The following is a 16,447-nucleotide window of genomic DNA, read 5'->3' on the forward strand; positions in this document are numbered from 1 at the left end:
GAAAACCAAAACCACAATGAGAATCATCTCACCTACTAGAAAGCTACCATGAAAATACAGGGACAAATGATGTTGAAGATGTGGAAAGGGAGCTCTCACATCGCACACTGCTGGTGAGATGGCAAATGTGTGTAATTGTCGTGGAGAACAGCGTGGGAGATCCCAGGGAGTCCGAAAGTAGGACTCTTGTGAGATCTGGTCATCTGCTTCCAGGTATTCATCCAAAGGACATGGAACCAGCATGTCAAAGAGGCGCTAGCATTGATGGTGACTGCAGCAATCGTCACAGTAGCGGGTGAGAGTAGGCACTGATTGTGGATAGATCAATAAAGCGTGGGACACACACCATAGACTATCATTCGTGAAGAATGAAATCCCCTCCTTGGAAGCAGAGTGGGCAAAACCAGCTGGGGAACATGCTAAATGACATCAGCCAAACACTTAAAAAATTTAAATAAAACATGTCATCTCTGACATGGCCAGCCTTAATGGAGGACAGCAGTGGCAGGGAATGGTAAGGGAGGGAACGCTCAGCATGGATCCCAGGCACCAGAGCGGATAGGAACAGATCCTGGTGAACCACCGCACAGGGCTGGGCACAGTTCACAGCAACACACCGTGTCCTTTGAGGGGTCTTGATAATTTGGGCTCTAAACACAAGAGAGAGATGAAGGAAAGAAAGGCCATGGCCCTGACCGAACCTGTGAATACCCTGTGTGTACAAATGGCACCAGACTCAATTCATGCTTGTCAAAAAAAAGTTTCCTAAAGCTGAGATTCATCAAAACTTCCCCAACTCTGCTTATCTCAAGTGATAAACCCATTCTGTCCCCAGCAATGGTGGCGAATATCTGTAATTCTAGAACTTGAGAAGCCAGGACATGAGGAAATACCATGAACTCTGGGCCAGTTTGAATTATGGTGTTACATCTGTCTAAAGACAAAAATAAAACCAGTCCCCACTTGTTGCCAATATCTGGTCCAGCCATAGCAAACACATAATTTATTGGGTAGTTCAGAGTTCTCTGAATCTCAAATCACAGATAATTTTCCTGACTACTTCTTAATGGTTGGAATTTCATTTTTCTATGTTATCAGATTGTAATTTAGCTGCTCCACTTAGTCCTCTGGTGTTCTGTTTATTTTTCTCACCAATTGATATCAGTGCAGAGACAGATCAAAAGGGTGCCTTTAAATGGCCTTATTTGGCTCTCCTGTGTCTCTTCTGTGCATGAGACGTGCTTCTGACTGTGCAATAAGTCACGAAGATCGAGTGGCCTCTGTCACCCTGTACCATGTTGTAGCAGTCAACATACAGACTTGTACCACATCACTTCGCTTCAAGACAGTCAGCAGCTTAAGGAATATCCTCTGCTTCTCCTAAGGTAGAGCGTATCTCACACTAGGCCTCTGCCCTTCTTACTGTGCCCCTGGATGCTTTCAGCCTCCACACATGCTGCTGGAAGCGGCCATGCAATTTGTGGACTGAAAACGAGCCAAAGTAGATCCCAGTGGGGCTCAGTGACAGTCATTTCATGTCATGTGGTTTTCACACACGGGCTGTGGGCCAGCCAACATTAGAGGTGGTACTCATATACACAGGCCAACTAGTCCTGGTTCCCATCACAGGAACTGCAGCAGACAGCCAGCTCTTGGCCTTATTGATCCTGTGTGTGCCGGGCTCCACTCTTCTCAGCAATATCTGACTTACCTTGTACGGATCCCCATGTGGCTCTGTTCAGTTCAGTGCATCACTTGGCCTCCTCTGCCTGAGGCAAGGCATTCATGTGTATGGAGGACAAATGACAAGCCACCAGCTGGGAGTGCTACTCCGTCAGCTTTGGATCAAGTGCCGACCCCCCCCCCTCAAAAGAAAGCCCAAATGCTCTTCTCTCTTGTCTCCCCCACCCTCTCTCTCTCTCCTCTGGAAATGGAATCCAGGGCTTGCATATATTGGTTAACATTTTAACAATAAGGTATCCTGCACCTCCTCCCCTGCCCCACACACATTTCTTAAAAATTTGAGACAGGGTGTCATTCAGTAGTTTTCTGCCTCAGCCTCCAGGCAGCTGGATGAGAGGCATACCCCACAATGTCCAGCCTCATCTTGACTCTGGATAAATCACTGGTCCAAGCTGCTCTGTCTCTCTGGAGATGGCTGCCATGTGTGTCTGCACAGCTCTGAGCCACGTGAGCAAAGGGAAGATAGGCAGGACTGGATCGCTGCTGTCCCCCGTTTGCAGTCAGCACAATGCAGGCCCCTCGCCCTTCCCTTCTCTCATTTATTCCATGACTTTAGTGACTGGTGCAGGTGGGGATGGGAAGAAGGGAGAGTTTGGGACAGAAAGGGAAGCAGCAAGAGCAAAATTGGCCCCTACTCTCTAGGAGTTGGGGACACGTGGGCTCCTTCAGTTACTAATGGGATAAGACTGCTGCTTGGAAAACTAGGTTGATGGCTATCGGTGAGTCTAAAATCAGACATAGTTATTAAAAATGCTGAAGAAAACAAACACATTGCACAGAGGAAAGAGGCGCGAGGGCCACTAGTGTGAAGACCCTGCTGGGCTCCTTCATGCTTCTCGGAAGCTGTTTGGTGTTGGCTATGGATCCTATACTTCAAACTAGTGTCCAAGGGTCGTATCCTGAAGGAGGCCACGGATTCCTCAAGCAGCAGGAGAAAACCGAGAGCAGCAGCAGCATCCTGAGGTGTGAGGCAAGAACTAAGGCAAATGCAAGGGATGCAGTAGCAGCTGCAAGGATTTGGACAGAGATGCAGCGTGACAGTCCAACACCAGAGTGCAGTGCTCATAGAGCCCAGGGTCAGCAATGTGGCAAGGGAGCATGACAGAGGACATCTCACTGGAGAAATTTCAAGCCAAAATGTGAACAAGGACATTCTAAGCCCATGTGATGCCCTGGCATTTATATGTGTAATTAGAAACACAGCATATTACATGTAAAAATATGGACTATATTGATGTAGTGGCTTGAATAGGAATGGCCCCATAGACTCATGAATTTGAATACTTGGCCACAGGAAGTGTATTACTAGGAGGTGTGGCCTTGCTGGAGGAAGTGTGTCACTGTGGAGGAGGTGTGGCCTTGCTGGAGGAAGTGTGTCACTGTGGAGGAGGTGTGGCCTTGCTGGAGGAAGTGTGTCACTGTGGAGGAGGTGTGGCCTTGCTGGAGGAAGTGTGTCACTGTGGAGGAGGTGTGGCCTTGCTGGAGGAAGTGTGTCACTGTGGAGGAGGTGTGGCCTTGCTGGAGGAAGTGTGTCACTGTGGAGGAGGTGTGGCCTTGCTGAAGGAAGTGTGTCACTGTGGAGGAGGTGTAGCCTTGCTGGAGGAAGTGTGTCACTGTGGAGGAGGTGTGGCCTTGCTGGAGGAAGTGTGTCACTGTGGAGGAGGTGTGGCCTTGCTGGAGGAAGTGTGTCACTGTGGAGGAGGTGTGGCCTTGCTGGAGGAAGTGTGTCACTGTGGAGGAGGTGTGGCCTTGCTCGAGGAAGTGTGTCACTGTGGAGGAGGTGTGGCCTTGCTGGAGGAAGTGTGTCACTGTGGAGGAGGACTTTGAGCTCTTATAAGGCTCAATCTAGGCCTAGTGTCAGTCTCCTGCTGCTGCCTATGGATCTAGATGTAGAACTTTCAGCTCTTTCTCCAATAGCATGTCTGCCTGTATGCAGCTGTAGTGTCTCCATGGGGTCCCACAGGCCCATAGCATCCTCTAACAGGAATGCACTGGACTGATAAAGGAGTTCATGGGACCTAGAGGGCATAGGAAGGGCTGTGACCTTGTGATAAACACAGTGGAGTTTGGGCCTTGGGTGTGGAGCTGGGAAAAGAGTCTGGCCTCCCTCTGCTACAACTACAATGAACAACATCCCAGGGGTCAGACCACAGCAAAGACAGGGCAAAGGGACCAGGAGGACATTGGAGCTAAGAAACCAATTCTCCTTGATGGGACAGGACTGAAAAGATGGACGAGAGTCTAGAGAAAACCTAGCCAGTTCCTCTCAGATACTCTGGTCCTTAAAGATGGATGACTGACCTCAGTCCCTTCAGTTCATAAGGAACGGATGAACTCAGGAGAGCAGTGAGGTCGGGTTCCACCCAGTCACTGTTGTGCTGAGCACTGGAATATTCTGGACATTCACCATGGTTACCAAGAATAACCTAAAAAGTAGCAGGGAGGGTCTGAACTCTTCTGACTCAGGACACACTTTGGGGGATTTTACTTTCTCTCACGTTCTCCAGGATAGTCTTCCGTACACAATCAAGAATACCGTCATTTCTTCCTGCTGAAGTAGGCTCTAGGACAGGTGTCCAGGCACCTAGCATGTCAGCACATATCTGTACTTTATTATACATACATATGTACACACATTAATATAACTACCTGCAAAATAAACTGTCGTATGTAATTTATGCTGATTCCCATAAATATATAACAAATTCTTAAATATGAAACTTGGTGAAAAACATATGCATACACACATATATATACATATATGCATATATCATTCAGACATACATATCAGTCTCTTTATAAAGGATGTTCCCAAGAATATTAGCTCACTCTATGTGAAACACAGAGACCCATTCACACCACATAGACTTACTGTACTACCCAACTGCCCACTTTTTGCCTGTTTTTACTCCCTCGGTCCCACTAGACTTGAAACGGCCTTCAAGATGATGTGGGATCCTGACCCATTAAATGCATAAAGGTCATAAAGGCAGATAGTCACATTTTGGGGCACAAGGATTTATTCTACATGGATCTGTAGTTTAAGAGTATTCTGTTTCTTGGGAAATAATGGACCTTGCAAACTAAGCCTTTGGGAAAGGTCCTCTGTTGTGGTGGTGATGGTGGGATTTTTTTGGTTTGTTTTGGTTTTTTTTTTTTTTCAAAATATTGCATACTGGCCTAGGCTTATTCTTGCAGTGGCTTTCTCTTTGAGCAAAATGTTTCAAACCCATTTCCCCTGTAGGAAGTGGGGCTGCCAGGACAGGGCACTACAGCTGGAAGTGGAGGGAAATGAGATGGCACAGCGCAAATGTTGCTTGAATGGGTTGCTGTGCTGTGGGAGAGCAAGGCCAGGGCTTGCTGGATTAGTCCTGCTCATTGCATTGTTATAAGCACAATTTCCTAGTAATAAACCAGAGTTCTGACCTCACTTTCTTAGAGTAAGGCTCTGAAGATGCAGGGTTCTTTTGAGAGTCTCCTACACACGTAGAGGAAAGACCCCCGATGCCTGGGTCCAATGTTCCACATTGCAAGGCTACTTTAGTGCATCTTTCCCATGCAGAGAATTCCCTTGCAGATATCTATTTTATACCAAAAATATGGTGACTGCTTTGCTATGCTATAAACAACCAAACTTAAAGATATGTTGTGGCTGGGAGCAAGAAGAGGCAAGTCATGCCTACACATACCTGGCTGGGCTGGAAGCGTCTCTATGCCATGGGTAGGCCTTGGGGAGGTTTGCAAGCTCCTGGGCCATCACATGCTGGGTGTAGTCATCTTGCCACGTGAAACCTGTAGAGAAAGGCATATAAACTGAGGCACAAATCTGCAAATGTGGCCAAGCCCTTTTATTAGACTCCTCCAGGTCTCCATTCTTCCAGCAAATCACAGGGCCTTGTGGGATTTAGTGAAGATTTTCTCTAGCTTTCTTAAACTTTGAGACCCAAATGACAATCAGTGCTTTGCTCTATTGATTTAAAAATAGGTTCAGTGGGTGCCAGCTGTGGCTGGCAGACAAAGGAAACATAAACAAAAGAGACTTTTGTGCAATGCAGAACACAGACCTTTTCTACCGAGGTAGGTTCAGCTTCAACAAAGATGCCCCCACCCACAATGTGCATGGAGTTGCCAGCATACCTACCATATCACCCTGCTCAGCATACCCACTGCAGTTTGACCTGGTTCTCCTACCACACTGGACCAACTGTTCTCCCTAACCCGTCCTGAGTGAAAGCCCAGTGTTTGGCTTGGTAGGGTTCCATTCCTGTGAAGCAATGACTGTGGGTTTAATGTACTAAATCTCAGAGCCAATTACATTATATTTACACTCAAATGTTGTGACAAAGAGCTTTATAACAAGGGGGAAGCAGTTATGAAGGCAAAAATCTATGCAATTGTGCATTAATTACATGCATTGTGGATCACATGATAATTATGCTCAGAATTACCAAATAACTCCCAAGAATAATTATTATGCAATTTGTACATTTTAGATCTTACGGTAACGCTTTCACACTTAGAGCTACCCCATGCAATTATCCGTAATTATCTAATCACTAACATCACGTAATTACAGAGGTATATTTTTATGCACTGTGCAAAAAACAAGTCACAAAGCCTTCAAATCAGGACAGCTCTGTGTATGTACATATTGCAACATGTGAATATGTATGCATGTGTGTTTACATGTATATGATCATGCATGTGAATTTATATGTGTTTTCCTGGGTAGGTATGTGTACATATTTGTGTGTATGCATGCACACTTCTCTCTTGCTCTTTCTGTGTGCGGATGTGTGTCCAGTATGATAAGGAAGTCCAGGGCACACACTCTAAATAAAATTTAAAAGTAGACAGAAGTGGTTTTCATGAATGTATTTAAACATTTTTAAATGGAAATGTGAATTGCTAAAGCTTACAGACGGCAGGAACCAAATGACCGGCACATACCAAGTCCCAGGAGCCCCAGTGGTAAAAATGCCAGGATGACTCTGGCCTCAGCCCTAGCTCCTCCAGAGCTGCTCTCTGGGAGGTGACTCGCTGCGGGGAGTGCAGCCCAGTCCCTACAGCCTTCAGTGTTTGGTGGCAGGCAACAGAAAAGGAGGCCCTCTGGCAGGTGTGCTTCCAGCCCCTCTCGGTCCGTTCCCAGGAGCATTCTCACTGGAAAGCACATTTTCCATGTTAACCCAATAGCTAGCATTTTAGGTTTAGAAAACAAGCACACTTTAAACATGCTATTCCCCAAGGACACTCTTACTATTAATATTTATCAAGCAACGAATAATTGAGAGCATAAAGGAATTTCGCATGAAAAATTTTTCATTAAAAATGGCATCTTCGGGGCTCAGAAGATGACTCAGTTGGTAAAATGCTTGACTTGCATACTCAAGGATCTGTTTGATCTGCACAAAGCGAACATAGCACATGCTTGGAATCCCAGAGCGGAGGAGGTAGAAACGACAGACTCCTGGGTCTCACAAGCGGGTCTGGCATACTTGGCAAGTTTCAGGCCAGTAAGAGACTCTTCTTACAGAGAAAGATGGAATGCTCCTGAGAAGCTGCACCAAAGGTTGTCGTCCAGATTCTGATGTACACATACACACACACACATGTACATCTGTAGGTACAGACACATATATCCATGCACACACACATAAGCACACACAAGCAGCATTTTATATCTAAACAGCATATGTCTGGGCACAGTGCTGCAAGTGCTGAGCACCATGACAAGGGCCCAGTCATGCTCCTGAAGCCAGGGTGAAGGTCAGTTCGCAAAGACAGTCTAAAGGGGATGTGGACCCCAACCCAGACTGCTAAGCTTTCATTTGAACAAAAAGTAAATATATTCATGTGTTAAGAAGAAAATGGACAGGGCATTGTTATAAACTTCCAAGGAAACAAAGTGCCCTAGAAGAGAAGACCCATCTGCATAAAAATGGAAAGATGGCCCATGTGCAGGGATGTGGGAAGACTAAATTTCTCCTGTTCTTTCATTGACCGCTTCTAGCAACCTTAGACATGGGGTGGCCACGGGTGGAGAGAATTAGTAAGGAAGGCGCTTACAGAAAGCCTCATGCCCTTTCTCTATGTGCCCAGAGGTAGAGCTAAAGAAACCAACCCACAAAGAAAGGGCAGTCCAGCAAGATCAGAGAGTGCCAGACAACCATGGGCTCCTGGAAGTCCAAGGGTTCCTTCTTCCTAAGCTGTGATGCAGTGTTCCGACACCATCACTTGGATCTGAAGACTGCTGAGCCAGGCAATTTCCCCCCCCCCCCACACACACACACCCATGTTATATGGAATAACTAGAGGCTGTAACTCCCACCCCTCTCCACCCTCAGAAGTAGAAAGAGACTCAGTGGCCGTCTGAACCTCCTCCACTGTTAGCTACAAGGCGTACTCTAACCTGCCCTGCAGAACAGCATGGGTTAAAGATGCTCAGAGCACGAAGAGTAAATGGAACCCAGGCCCTCATACAAAAATGCACAGATTCCTCTGCAGAAGTGGGGCCTGAAAATGCCTCCATTTAGGCAGGAGACATAGACTTAGAAACTGAAGAAGCTGGGGCTGGAGAGATGTCTGAGTGGTTAAGAGCATTTGCTGTTCCACCAGAGGACTAGAGTTCATTTCCCAGAACCCATATCAGATGGCTCACAACCAACTGTAACTCAAGCTCAGGGGATCCAATGCCCTTGTCTTGTCTCTACAGGTAGGTACCCATATGCAATACATACTTACATTCATATAAATACAAACAAAAAAATCTTATACACACACACATACACACACACATATACATATACATATATGATGAGATGAAACCTGGAGACTAGAAATTTCTTATTTAAAAAATAAAGAATCTAGCACATCCCAAACATAGCAGACCCTACTTCTACCAAAACACATGATCATTACATCTCTGAATACCTGTAAGGAAAAAGTCTTGATGCTGCCCCAAATAACCCCTTACCTACATAGGAAAGGTGATTCAAATGACAGGATTTGCCATCAGAAGGTAAGCCACAAGGATGCAGCATGTTTTCAGATTCTGAGAGTAAAGAGACCTCTCCATAGCATTCTGAGTCTTCAGCCAGGGAGGGAGAACTGTGGGAACAAGGGGAGATGTCTCTCTAACATCCAGGAGACTCTAAACTAGCCAGGGAAATGCCTCTGGAATGAGGGGACAATGTCTCTCTAGTATTCAGTAATCTATCAAACAGCAAGGAAGGACCCCATGAATGAAGGGTAAATGAAGAAGCTCTGAAATGAAGCAAAAGGAGGCTTTTCACCAGGAGACCTACTCAAAAGACCCACTCTGTGAACTGCTCAAATTATAAAGGAAATCATGCAAGAAGGAATCAGAGCATCAGGAAAGGACAGGCAAACACACAGCTCCCACAAGTTTCTCCCATGCCCATGTGTGAAAGTGGAACCGTGAATCATAATAGCCGTATTCTCCTAAGGACAGGGAGAGGAAATGCTTAGCCATTATGTTATCAATGAATGGTTAGGCCAAGGGTCATAAACAAGGGAAAGTAGGATACACACAAGTGCTATAAGTCATGTGCATGCAATGGAATAACTCGAGCAACCACTGAAAGGGGGTATTGAAGACATACACTCAAGAACACGACCAGTAAAATGACTTTCCAAATACAGTAAAGTAATCCAAGGAAAGCAAAGAAAAGCAGATAAACAAGCAGTAGAAAAACAAGCTGGGAGTGAAGTTAAGTACTGCAACACTTACTTAACATGTGTGTAAGGCACTGGGTTTGATACTCAGCACTGGGAGAAAGGAAGGGGAGGAGGAAACAGGGAAAGGCAACATTTAAGCTTAAATATGTCAATAATTATACTCAATGTCAGTGTGTTCAAATATAACAAGGAAAATGTTTAAATACTCAAGTATATAGTACCCATGTGAAATTTCTAATAAAACTATATACGAAGTATGAAATTAAGTACGTGGATAAAAATACAGCCTGTAAGCATCAACGGGAAGCAACCTAGGCTATATTAACTTCATATAAATGAACCTGCCGAGTAGAGATTACACGAGACAAAGCAGGGACATGCATAGTGGTCCACAGAAGACAGGAATCCCATCCTCAGTAACTACATGCCAAGCAGCATAACAACAGAGTATGCAAGGCAGAAATGACAGCTCTAAAGGAGGAACAAGCAAATCTACAATATCAATAGTTGGGTACAACACCACTTTCTTAGCTAGACTTTTTCTTAGACAGACAAGTAAACAGAAAACAAGCAATTCTGATGCACTCAACGGTGTGACTTATAAACGCCTGTGGATCACATTACCCAGACAAGGGCAGGACATACACCCATTCCAATCCCCTGTGGGACACATACCACACCAGACCATGACACCAGTTTGGCAAAAACTGGACAACAGAACCATTTATTGCGGCTCTAGCACACTGGTGGCAAGCTAGCAGTCAGTAACAGAATGACAGTGGGGAAATCCCGAACTGGGTGTTAAACATATGTACAAGTAACCCAGGGATCAATGACAATCCGAGGAGAGAAATGCATTGCACTAAATAAAAATGAAAATGTAAAAACATATCTAAGTTCATGATATACAGTTAAGTCAGTTCAAAGAGTAAAAATTGTACCACAAATGTTTACACTGGGGAAGAAGAAAAATCTTCAAGCAGTAATCTAAGAATTGGCATAAAGAACAATAAAGTACACTCAAAAAAGTCAATAGACAAAAGTAATGAATTTTAAATTAGAAAAAGTGTGACTTACAATAAGATTTAAAAAAGAAAGAAAAATAGAGATTGCAAATTGCATGTATTATCAATGAACTGAGATGTGCCAATAATGTTGCAGACATCATTATAAAATAAAGAAGCCAATAAGAGCTCCACCAGGATGAACTTAATACTAATGAGATGGACCAATTCCTCAAAAACATAAATGGCCACAATTCATCCATTTTGAAATGGATTTTTTAATATCTCTATAATTGTTAAAAAAAACTTAAACTCAGAATTATAGTTCTCCCAAAATAAAAATGTAGACCCAAATGATGTCACTATAAACTCTATAAAATGCTTAAAGAATTAATAAAAGTTATGCATGAGTTCTCCCAGAAAATATAATAAGAAGAAACAATTCCCAACTCATTTCATGGCTAATATTATTCTGATAACAAAGGCAGGTGAAAATAATACAATAAAAGACACCTATAGACCAATCTCCACCATGAATGTAGGGCAGACATGTCATTGACAATATCAGCAAGTAAAGTCCAGCAACAATTAAGAAGAGAGCAATGAGCTTGCCATGTCCAGAAGACGCTGTTTCCCAACTTCTGGGCCTTTTCTTTTCGTCTTCTGTGATGTTCTCTGAGCCTTTGAGGGGTGCAATAGATGTCCCATTTAGGGCCAAATACTCCAAAACTATTTACTTTGTCTGGATTAAAGGTTAAAATGACAGTGTCTTGTATACCAAGAAAGAGGAATGAGAGCTGTGGTTGAGTGTGAGATAATACAACTAGACAGATAGGAGGAAAAACAGGACTCTGAGCCAGGGATTGAAAGGCAGCCGCCTCCTGTCCCACAAAGTCCTTAAGGACACGTATAAGGCACTGACATATGTTTCTTATATTCTGGTTTCTGAAGCCACTAATTGTAACAGACTAAATTGTAAGTAAGGTTGGCTTCTAACGCATCTCCACCTAGTTTAGGAAAGATAACCTAGACCATCCCATTGGCAAGGAGTAACGAAACAAATGTAACTACTTCTTCGTAGCTGAGAGAACAAAGAGGGTTTAGTCCAATTACTGAGATTTTAGACATCTGCCAGATCAGAGGTACAAACACAAGCCAGTGACTAACAGCTAACAGTCAACATCAGCAGCTAGCAAAGCACAAGTCAGAGACAGACAATGGAGTTCCATGACCTCTAACTGGGCAGTACCTGAGCAGAGCATGGTCATCTCCTCCTCATGCCAAAGGGATGCTCATAGAGGGTGTAGATCCTCTGTACCTCATGAGAGCACAAAGAACCAACAAATCTCAAAATTCCTTGGCCTTTGTTCGGTATCTGCCATGACTTATAGAAGTTCCAAGAAAATGGAATCCCAGGGCTTTCCACCTTTCACTCTTGGGAGTTTCTCTCATTTATCCTTAATTTCTCACTGTTCTGTAATTCTTCTTAATAAAGCTTTTTTTCTGCTTTGCATAATCCCATAAGAGTTCACATCTATAATCTTCATTACACGAGACAATAAACTCAAAGCCACTGTCTCAGATTGACCTTTGATGACCTTGAGTGCCTGGTATCTCAGGACCCTGGGTGAAGGAGATCAGAAATGGCTCTCTTGTTTAACATGGTGCTGTGTACTGTAGCTCTTGCTATAGGGCAAGATAAAGAAACAGGGAGGTGTGAAAAACAGAAACAAAAGCATGAACTGTGCATATCTCCATAGGACATGTTCTTCCTCTTGGAAATCACTAGGGTCCTCCAAAACTAGAAACCTATTTATAAATAATAACAAGAAACACTGAAATCAAAACCACAAACACACCTGTTGTAACAGGAGTGCTGGTAGTTGTCTAGGGAGATTTCAGAGCTCATTCCGTCATTGGAATAAGGAACTTAGTATCCAGGAAAGATTGAAGACCTGTAAGGAGTCATTCCTTCAGGAGAGGCCCTAAGGCTGGGAGTCCCCACTGGGCACTGGCTTGGGCATTTTATAGGGCCACTGGGTTCTCCCCTTTCCCATAATGGTCCTGTTTACATACCCCGATGCCTTCTTGCCTTTTTTCTTGTGATGCCTTCTGGGAAGAAGAAGCCTCTACCTCAGGGCCCTCTACTGCTTTCTGGTGTAGGAGGTCCTTCTGTCCATGTGTTGGTTTCGTTGGTTAATGAATAAAGAAACTGCCTTGGCCTATTGATAGGGTGGAACTTAGGTAGGCAGAGAAGACAGAACTGAATGCTGAAAGGAAGAAAGGCAGAGTTAAGGGAGACACCATGGAGCCGCCAGAGACAGACATGTCGAATCTTTCCAGGTAGGCTACTGCCACATGGCAATATACAGATTAATAGAAATGGGTTAAACTGAGATGTAAGAATTAGCCAATAAGAAGTAAAAGCTAATGGGCCAAGTGGTGTTTTAATTAACACAGTTTCTGTGTGGTTGTTTCAGGGCTAAGCTAGCCAGGCTGCCAGGAAGAACAAGCGGGCCTGCTCCCTTGAAACAGCTTTCTTTATCTATATATGTCCATCTAACTAACCATCACAACATGTCACTCAAAAATTATGTAATTGTGTTTAAATCTAGAAAACATGCACAAGACTCATATGATAAAAATTCACTAAAATATCTGAAAAATAGGAAATGTGCCATGTCCATGGACCTAAAGCGTCAACCACAACCAGTCACCCTCACGCTGATATTCTCAAGGGCTTAACAAAATCCCTGTCCAAACCATAGCAAGATTCATTGTTGACATGAACAATTTATATAGAATAACAACTTAACTGGAGTAGCTTTAAATTGTGAGGGGAATCCACATAAATCACTATAGGGCATCCCAGATCCAATTATATTAGTACAGTAATACAAACTGTTGAATGGAGGAGTAGACAAGTAAATCAACAAAACAGAGTGGGAAACAGAAAGATAGACGTGTACAGACATGCCCAGGTGATTGTTGACCTCTAAAACCATGAGCCAAAACAAACATTTCTCTTTGTGACATAATTTTCTCAGGTGTTTTCTTATAGTAACAACAACAACCAAAAAATAACATAAAATTATCATCAGGAGTGGGACCTTTGAATATATCTGAACCTAAAGGGACATGAAAGAACCTTTAAAACTGAGTTAATGAAAATGTTTGGAAGAGCAAGCCAGAAAGAGACTTCCTTGGCAGAGATGAACACACCACATGGTTCCTAGCCTGGTTCCTAGCATGGTTCCACTTAACAACCTACCTGTCACATCTATGCTACAGTATGATGACTGTTAATCTGATTTGGAACCCATATCCTGTAGAGTGTGGCTATTAGGCCATTGAAAGTGGCTTCTGGCCATGGTCAAGTTAAAGAATCTTTATTTGAGCTGCCGCGACCTCTCTTTTCAGAAGAGGAAACTGAGGCAGCATGTTCAGATACTACACTAGCAAGGAGAAGAGCTGGGAGAAGGTACCACTGCCCCCTGCTTCTAGCCCCACACTGCACATTCAAGGGCCAGGAAAGGGGGGTGCTGGTGTCACCACAACCACAACAGCCAATGCAGTGACAAAGTCATTCTTAAGAAGATAACAGCATTCTGCTTCTGGGGACACAGAATTGGGGATTTCTAGGATAGGGGAAAACAAGTCGGACCTTAGCAGACTTTGAAACAGAATCCTAAAACAAGGGTCCCACTTAAATTCCAGGAGAGCAGTGGCAGCGTGAGGAGCTAGCCCCTCAACTTCACACTAAGAGGCACAAGTACTGCTCTTACCTGCAGAGACCCTGATCCTGGCCCTGCCGTATAACATGCCCACCTTCTCCTGACATTCCTTCAAGACAGCTGCCAGACTCCTGAGGAGAGCCTGCAGGGCAGAGGCAGCAGTGGCAGGCTTGCAGCTACCCAGGGACAGCAAGGGCCGCTGGAAGAACTAAACTGAGAGCTACTTTCTCTCTCTACAGCCAGAGAGAGACTTTTTCTAGAATCCAAAATTTTTAGTGTTTGCAATGAACTTAAAAATTTTAAAACAGTTCCGAAATGAAAAAACAAGAGAACATGCACATGCAAATATACCACATCACAGGTACCCATGTTTGCATACCACACAAGTGCACAAATGAGCACGCATGTGCATACACCAGCATGGAGAGAACACAGGTTGTAGAAGAAAAAATAATTTAATCAGGTGTAAGCTTCCTATGCAGAACTTCAAGCCAGAGTCTCCTAACTCCCCCTCTCAGAATTCCCTCAGATAGACACACCCAATGTTGAGTGCTCTCATTTCAAGCAGTTATCAGCTTGCTTTTCTAACTGTGCTGTCATGGAAGACATTTGTAACAGCTCTACCATCTGCTAGAGCAGAACCAATAAATTTTTGTTCTTAAAATTAGTGTGTGAAAGTTTCTAAAAGAAAAAATGCAAAATCATTGGCAGTAAATGGCACATTTTTGCTTAGTTATGAGTGACACAGAGGGTGGGAGAGTATAAAAGGGAACCCAGGAGGCGATGACTGTGAAGGGCTGTGTAGCACTTCACCTATCCACAGACTACAGGGAACAATGGAAGTGCCGTGCTCAGCCTTGAGAGAAAAGCCTTAACAGCCCAGGGAGATCATGAATAACCCAAAAGTCTCCTGGGATCCTGAGACAGGAGCCCTGGGTCCCACTGGCAAACTGATTCAAGGACTACTTTCTCTCTGAAGGACACTCCCCCTCACATCATCATGTTGTCCATGGAGGGCAGACATTCACACCCAACGTGCAGCAAGCAAAGCAAGTTTGTAAACTGAAAAAACTTGGAACTAGAGACAAGGAAGAAATACCCATTTCTCTGTTTGAATCTCTGGCGGGCCCAGGACCACACGCACTTGATGACTCCCAGGAGAGCTGACAAACACATGCATGCCATGAGAGCACAAATCACAGCCATCCTCCAGCCTCCTCCCATGTTACACCCTCACCTCTCTGGAAATGAGAGGCCCAAAGCCAAGATCCTCCTGTGATGTTACCACGGTAACTAGCACGTATCCCTAGGGCTGGCCACAGGTGGGATTTGTGCTCACTGAGAGCCATGTGTCTGACAGGTTTCTGGGTCTATCCTCTCTGCTGCAGAGAATCAGAGCAGGAACAGTGCATGCCATGCTGCTTGCCAAACCTCTAGATGCCAATTACTTGGAGGGGAAAATCATTCCGATGCCTCTGGGTAGAGAGTGGTGTCACTATTTAGACAGCTCAGTGAAAAACATCAGGTCTGCATTCGTTGCCGTCCAACCCGAACACATTGCTACTAAATTATTTGTGGGCTATTGGATGGTGTACGCTCCGTGGGGACTCCAGAGCTGGAGGCTGGGACCCTCTCTGCTCGCTCTTCCCTGGTTACCACAGCAAACGAGATGTGTTTCTGCAAAGCTTCACAAACTTGACAGGAGGCCCCACCTGTACACCTCAAGTGCCTGCTTCTCGGAGCTTCTAGAACAAGACGGATTCTTTGTGACAAGCAGGGAGTGTTAGGACCAAGGAAGAGACAAAGACCATTAAGTCGGGCTGAACAACAAGATACAATACAAATCCTTATAGCAATGCAGTCAGCAAAACAGGGGCAAAACTGCCATCTCCACCACTTAATCCCAATCCAAATCACCTAGAACACAAGCAACCCTCGGGCAACAGGGCTCCTGCACAGGGAGGGGTGAGAGGGAATATACCACTGTGTTTAGGGAGGCAGAGCTGGTCCTCCTGCACTCCTGGGATAGCTAGATTTGGTCCAATGTTCCTCAAACCCTTGTCATGAAGCCAGGAACCAGAGCCAGTGGCACAGAGGAGATGGGTTATACATACTAAACTTTTAAAAATACTTTTGGATCGCTAACCCCGGGGGAAATAAAATAAATATGAAAGTGTTCTATCTAGGCTCTATCTAGGCTGATCTCATTTCTAAAATCTGAAACATGGAGATATTCAGGTAAAACCATGGAGAGCTGAGTAGGAGCCC

General features: G+C 44.4%; 1 protein-coding gene across 2 annotated transcripts in view; it reads right to left on the reverse strand.

Annotated features, from left to right (window-relative positions):
- Positions 1-16,447, reverse strand: part of Ptprn2 (protein tyrosine phosphatase receptor type N2) — a 733,386-nt gene that overhangs the window by 453,346 nt on the left and 263,593 nt on the right. For both annotated transcript variants that reach the window (XM_085698049.2, XM_048437696.3), the window contains one exon: positions 5,433-5,535. In XM_085698049.2, coding sequence (XP_085554175.2) covers positions 5,433-5,535 — 103 coding nt within the window. The remainder of the gene's footprint in view (positions 1-5,432; positions 5,536-16,447) is intronic.

Source organism: Myodes glareolus, chromosome 11 (genome assembly GCF_982192425.1).
Source record: "Myodes glareolus chromosome 11, mMyoGla1.1, whole genome shotgun sequence".
Classification (NCBI taxonomy): domain Eukaryota; kingdom Metazoa; phylum Chordata; class Mammalia; order Rodentia; family Cricetidae; genus Myodes; species Myodes glareolus.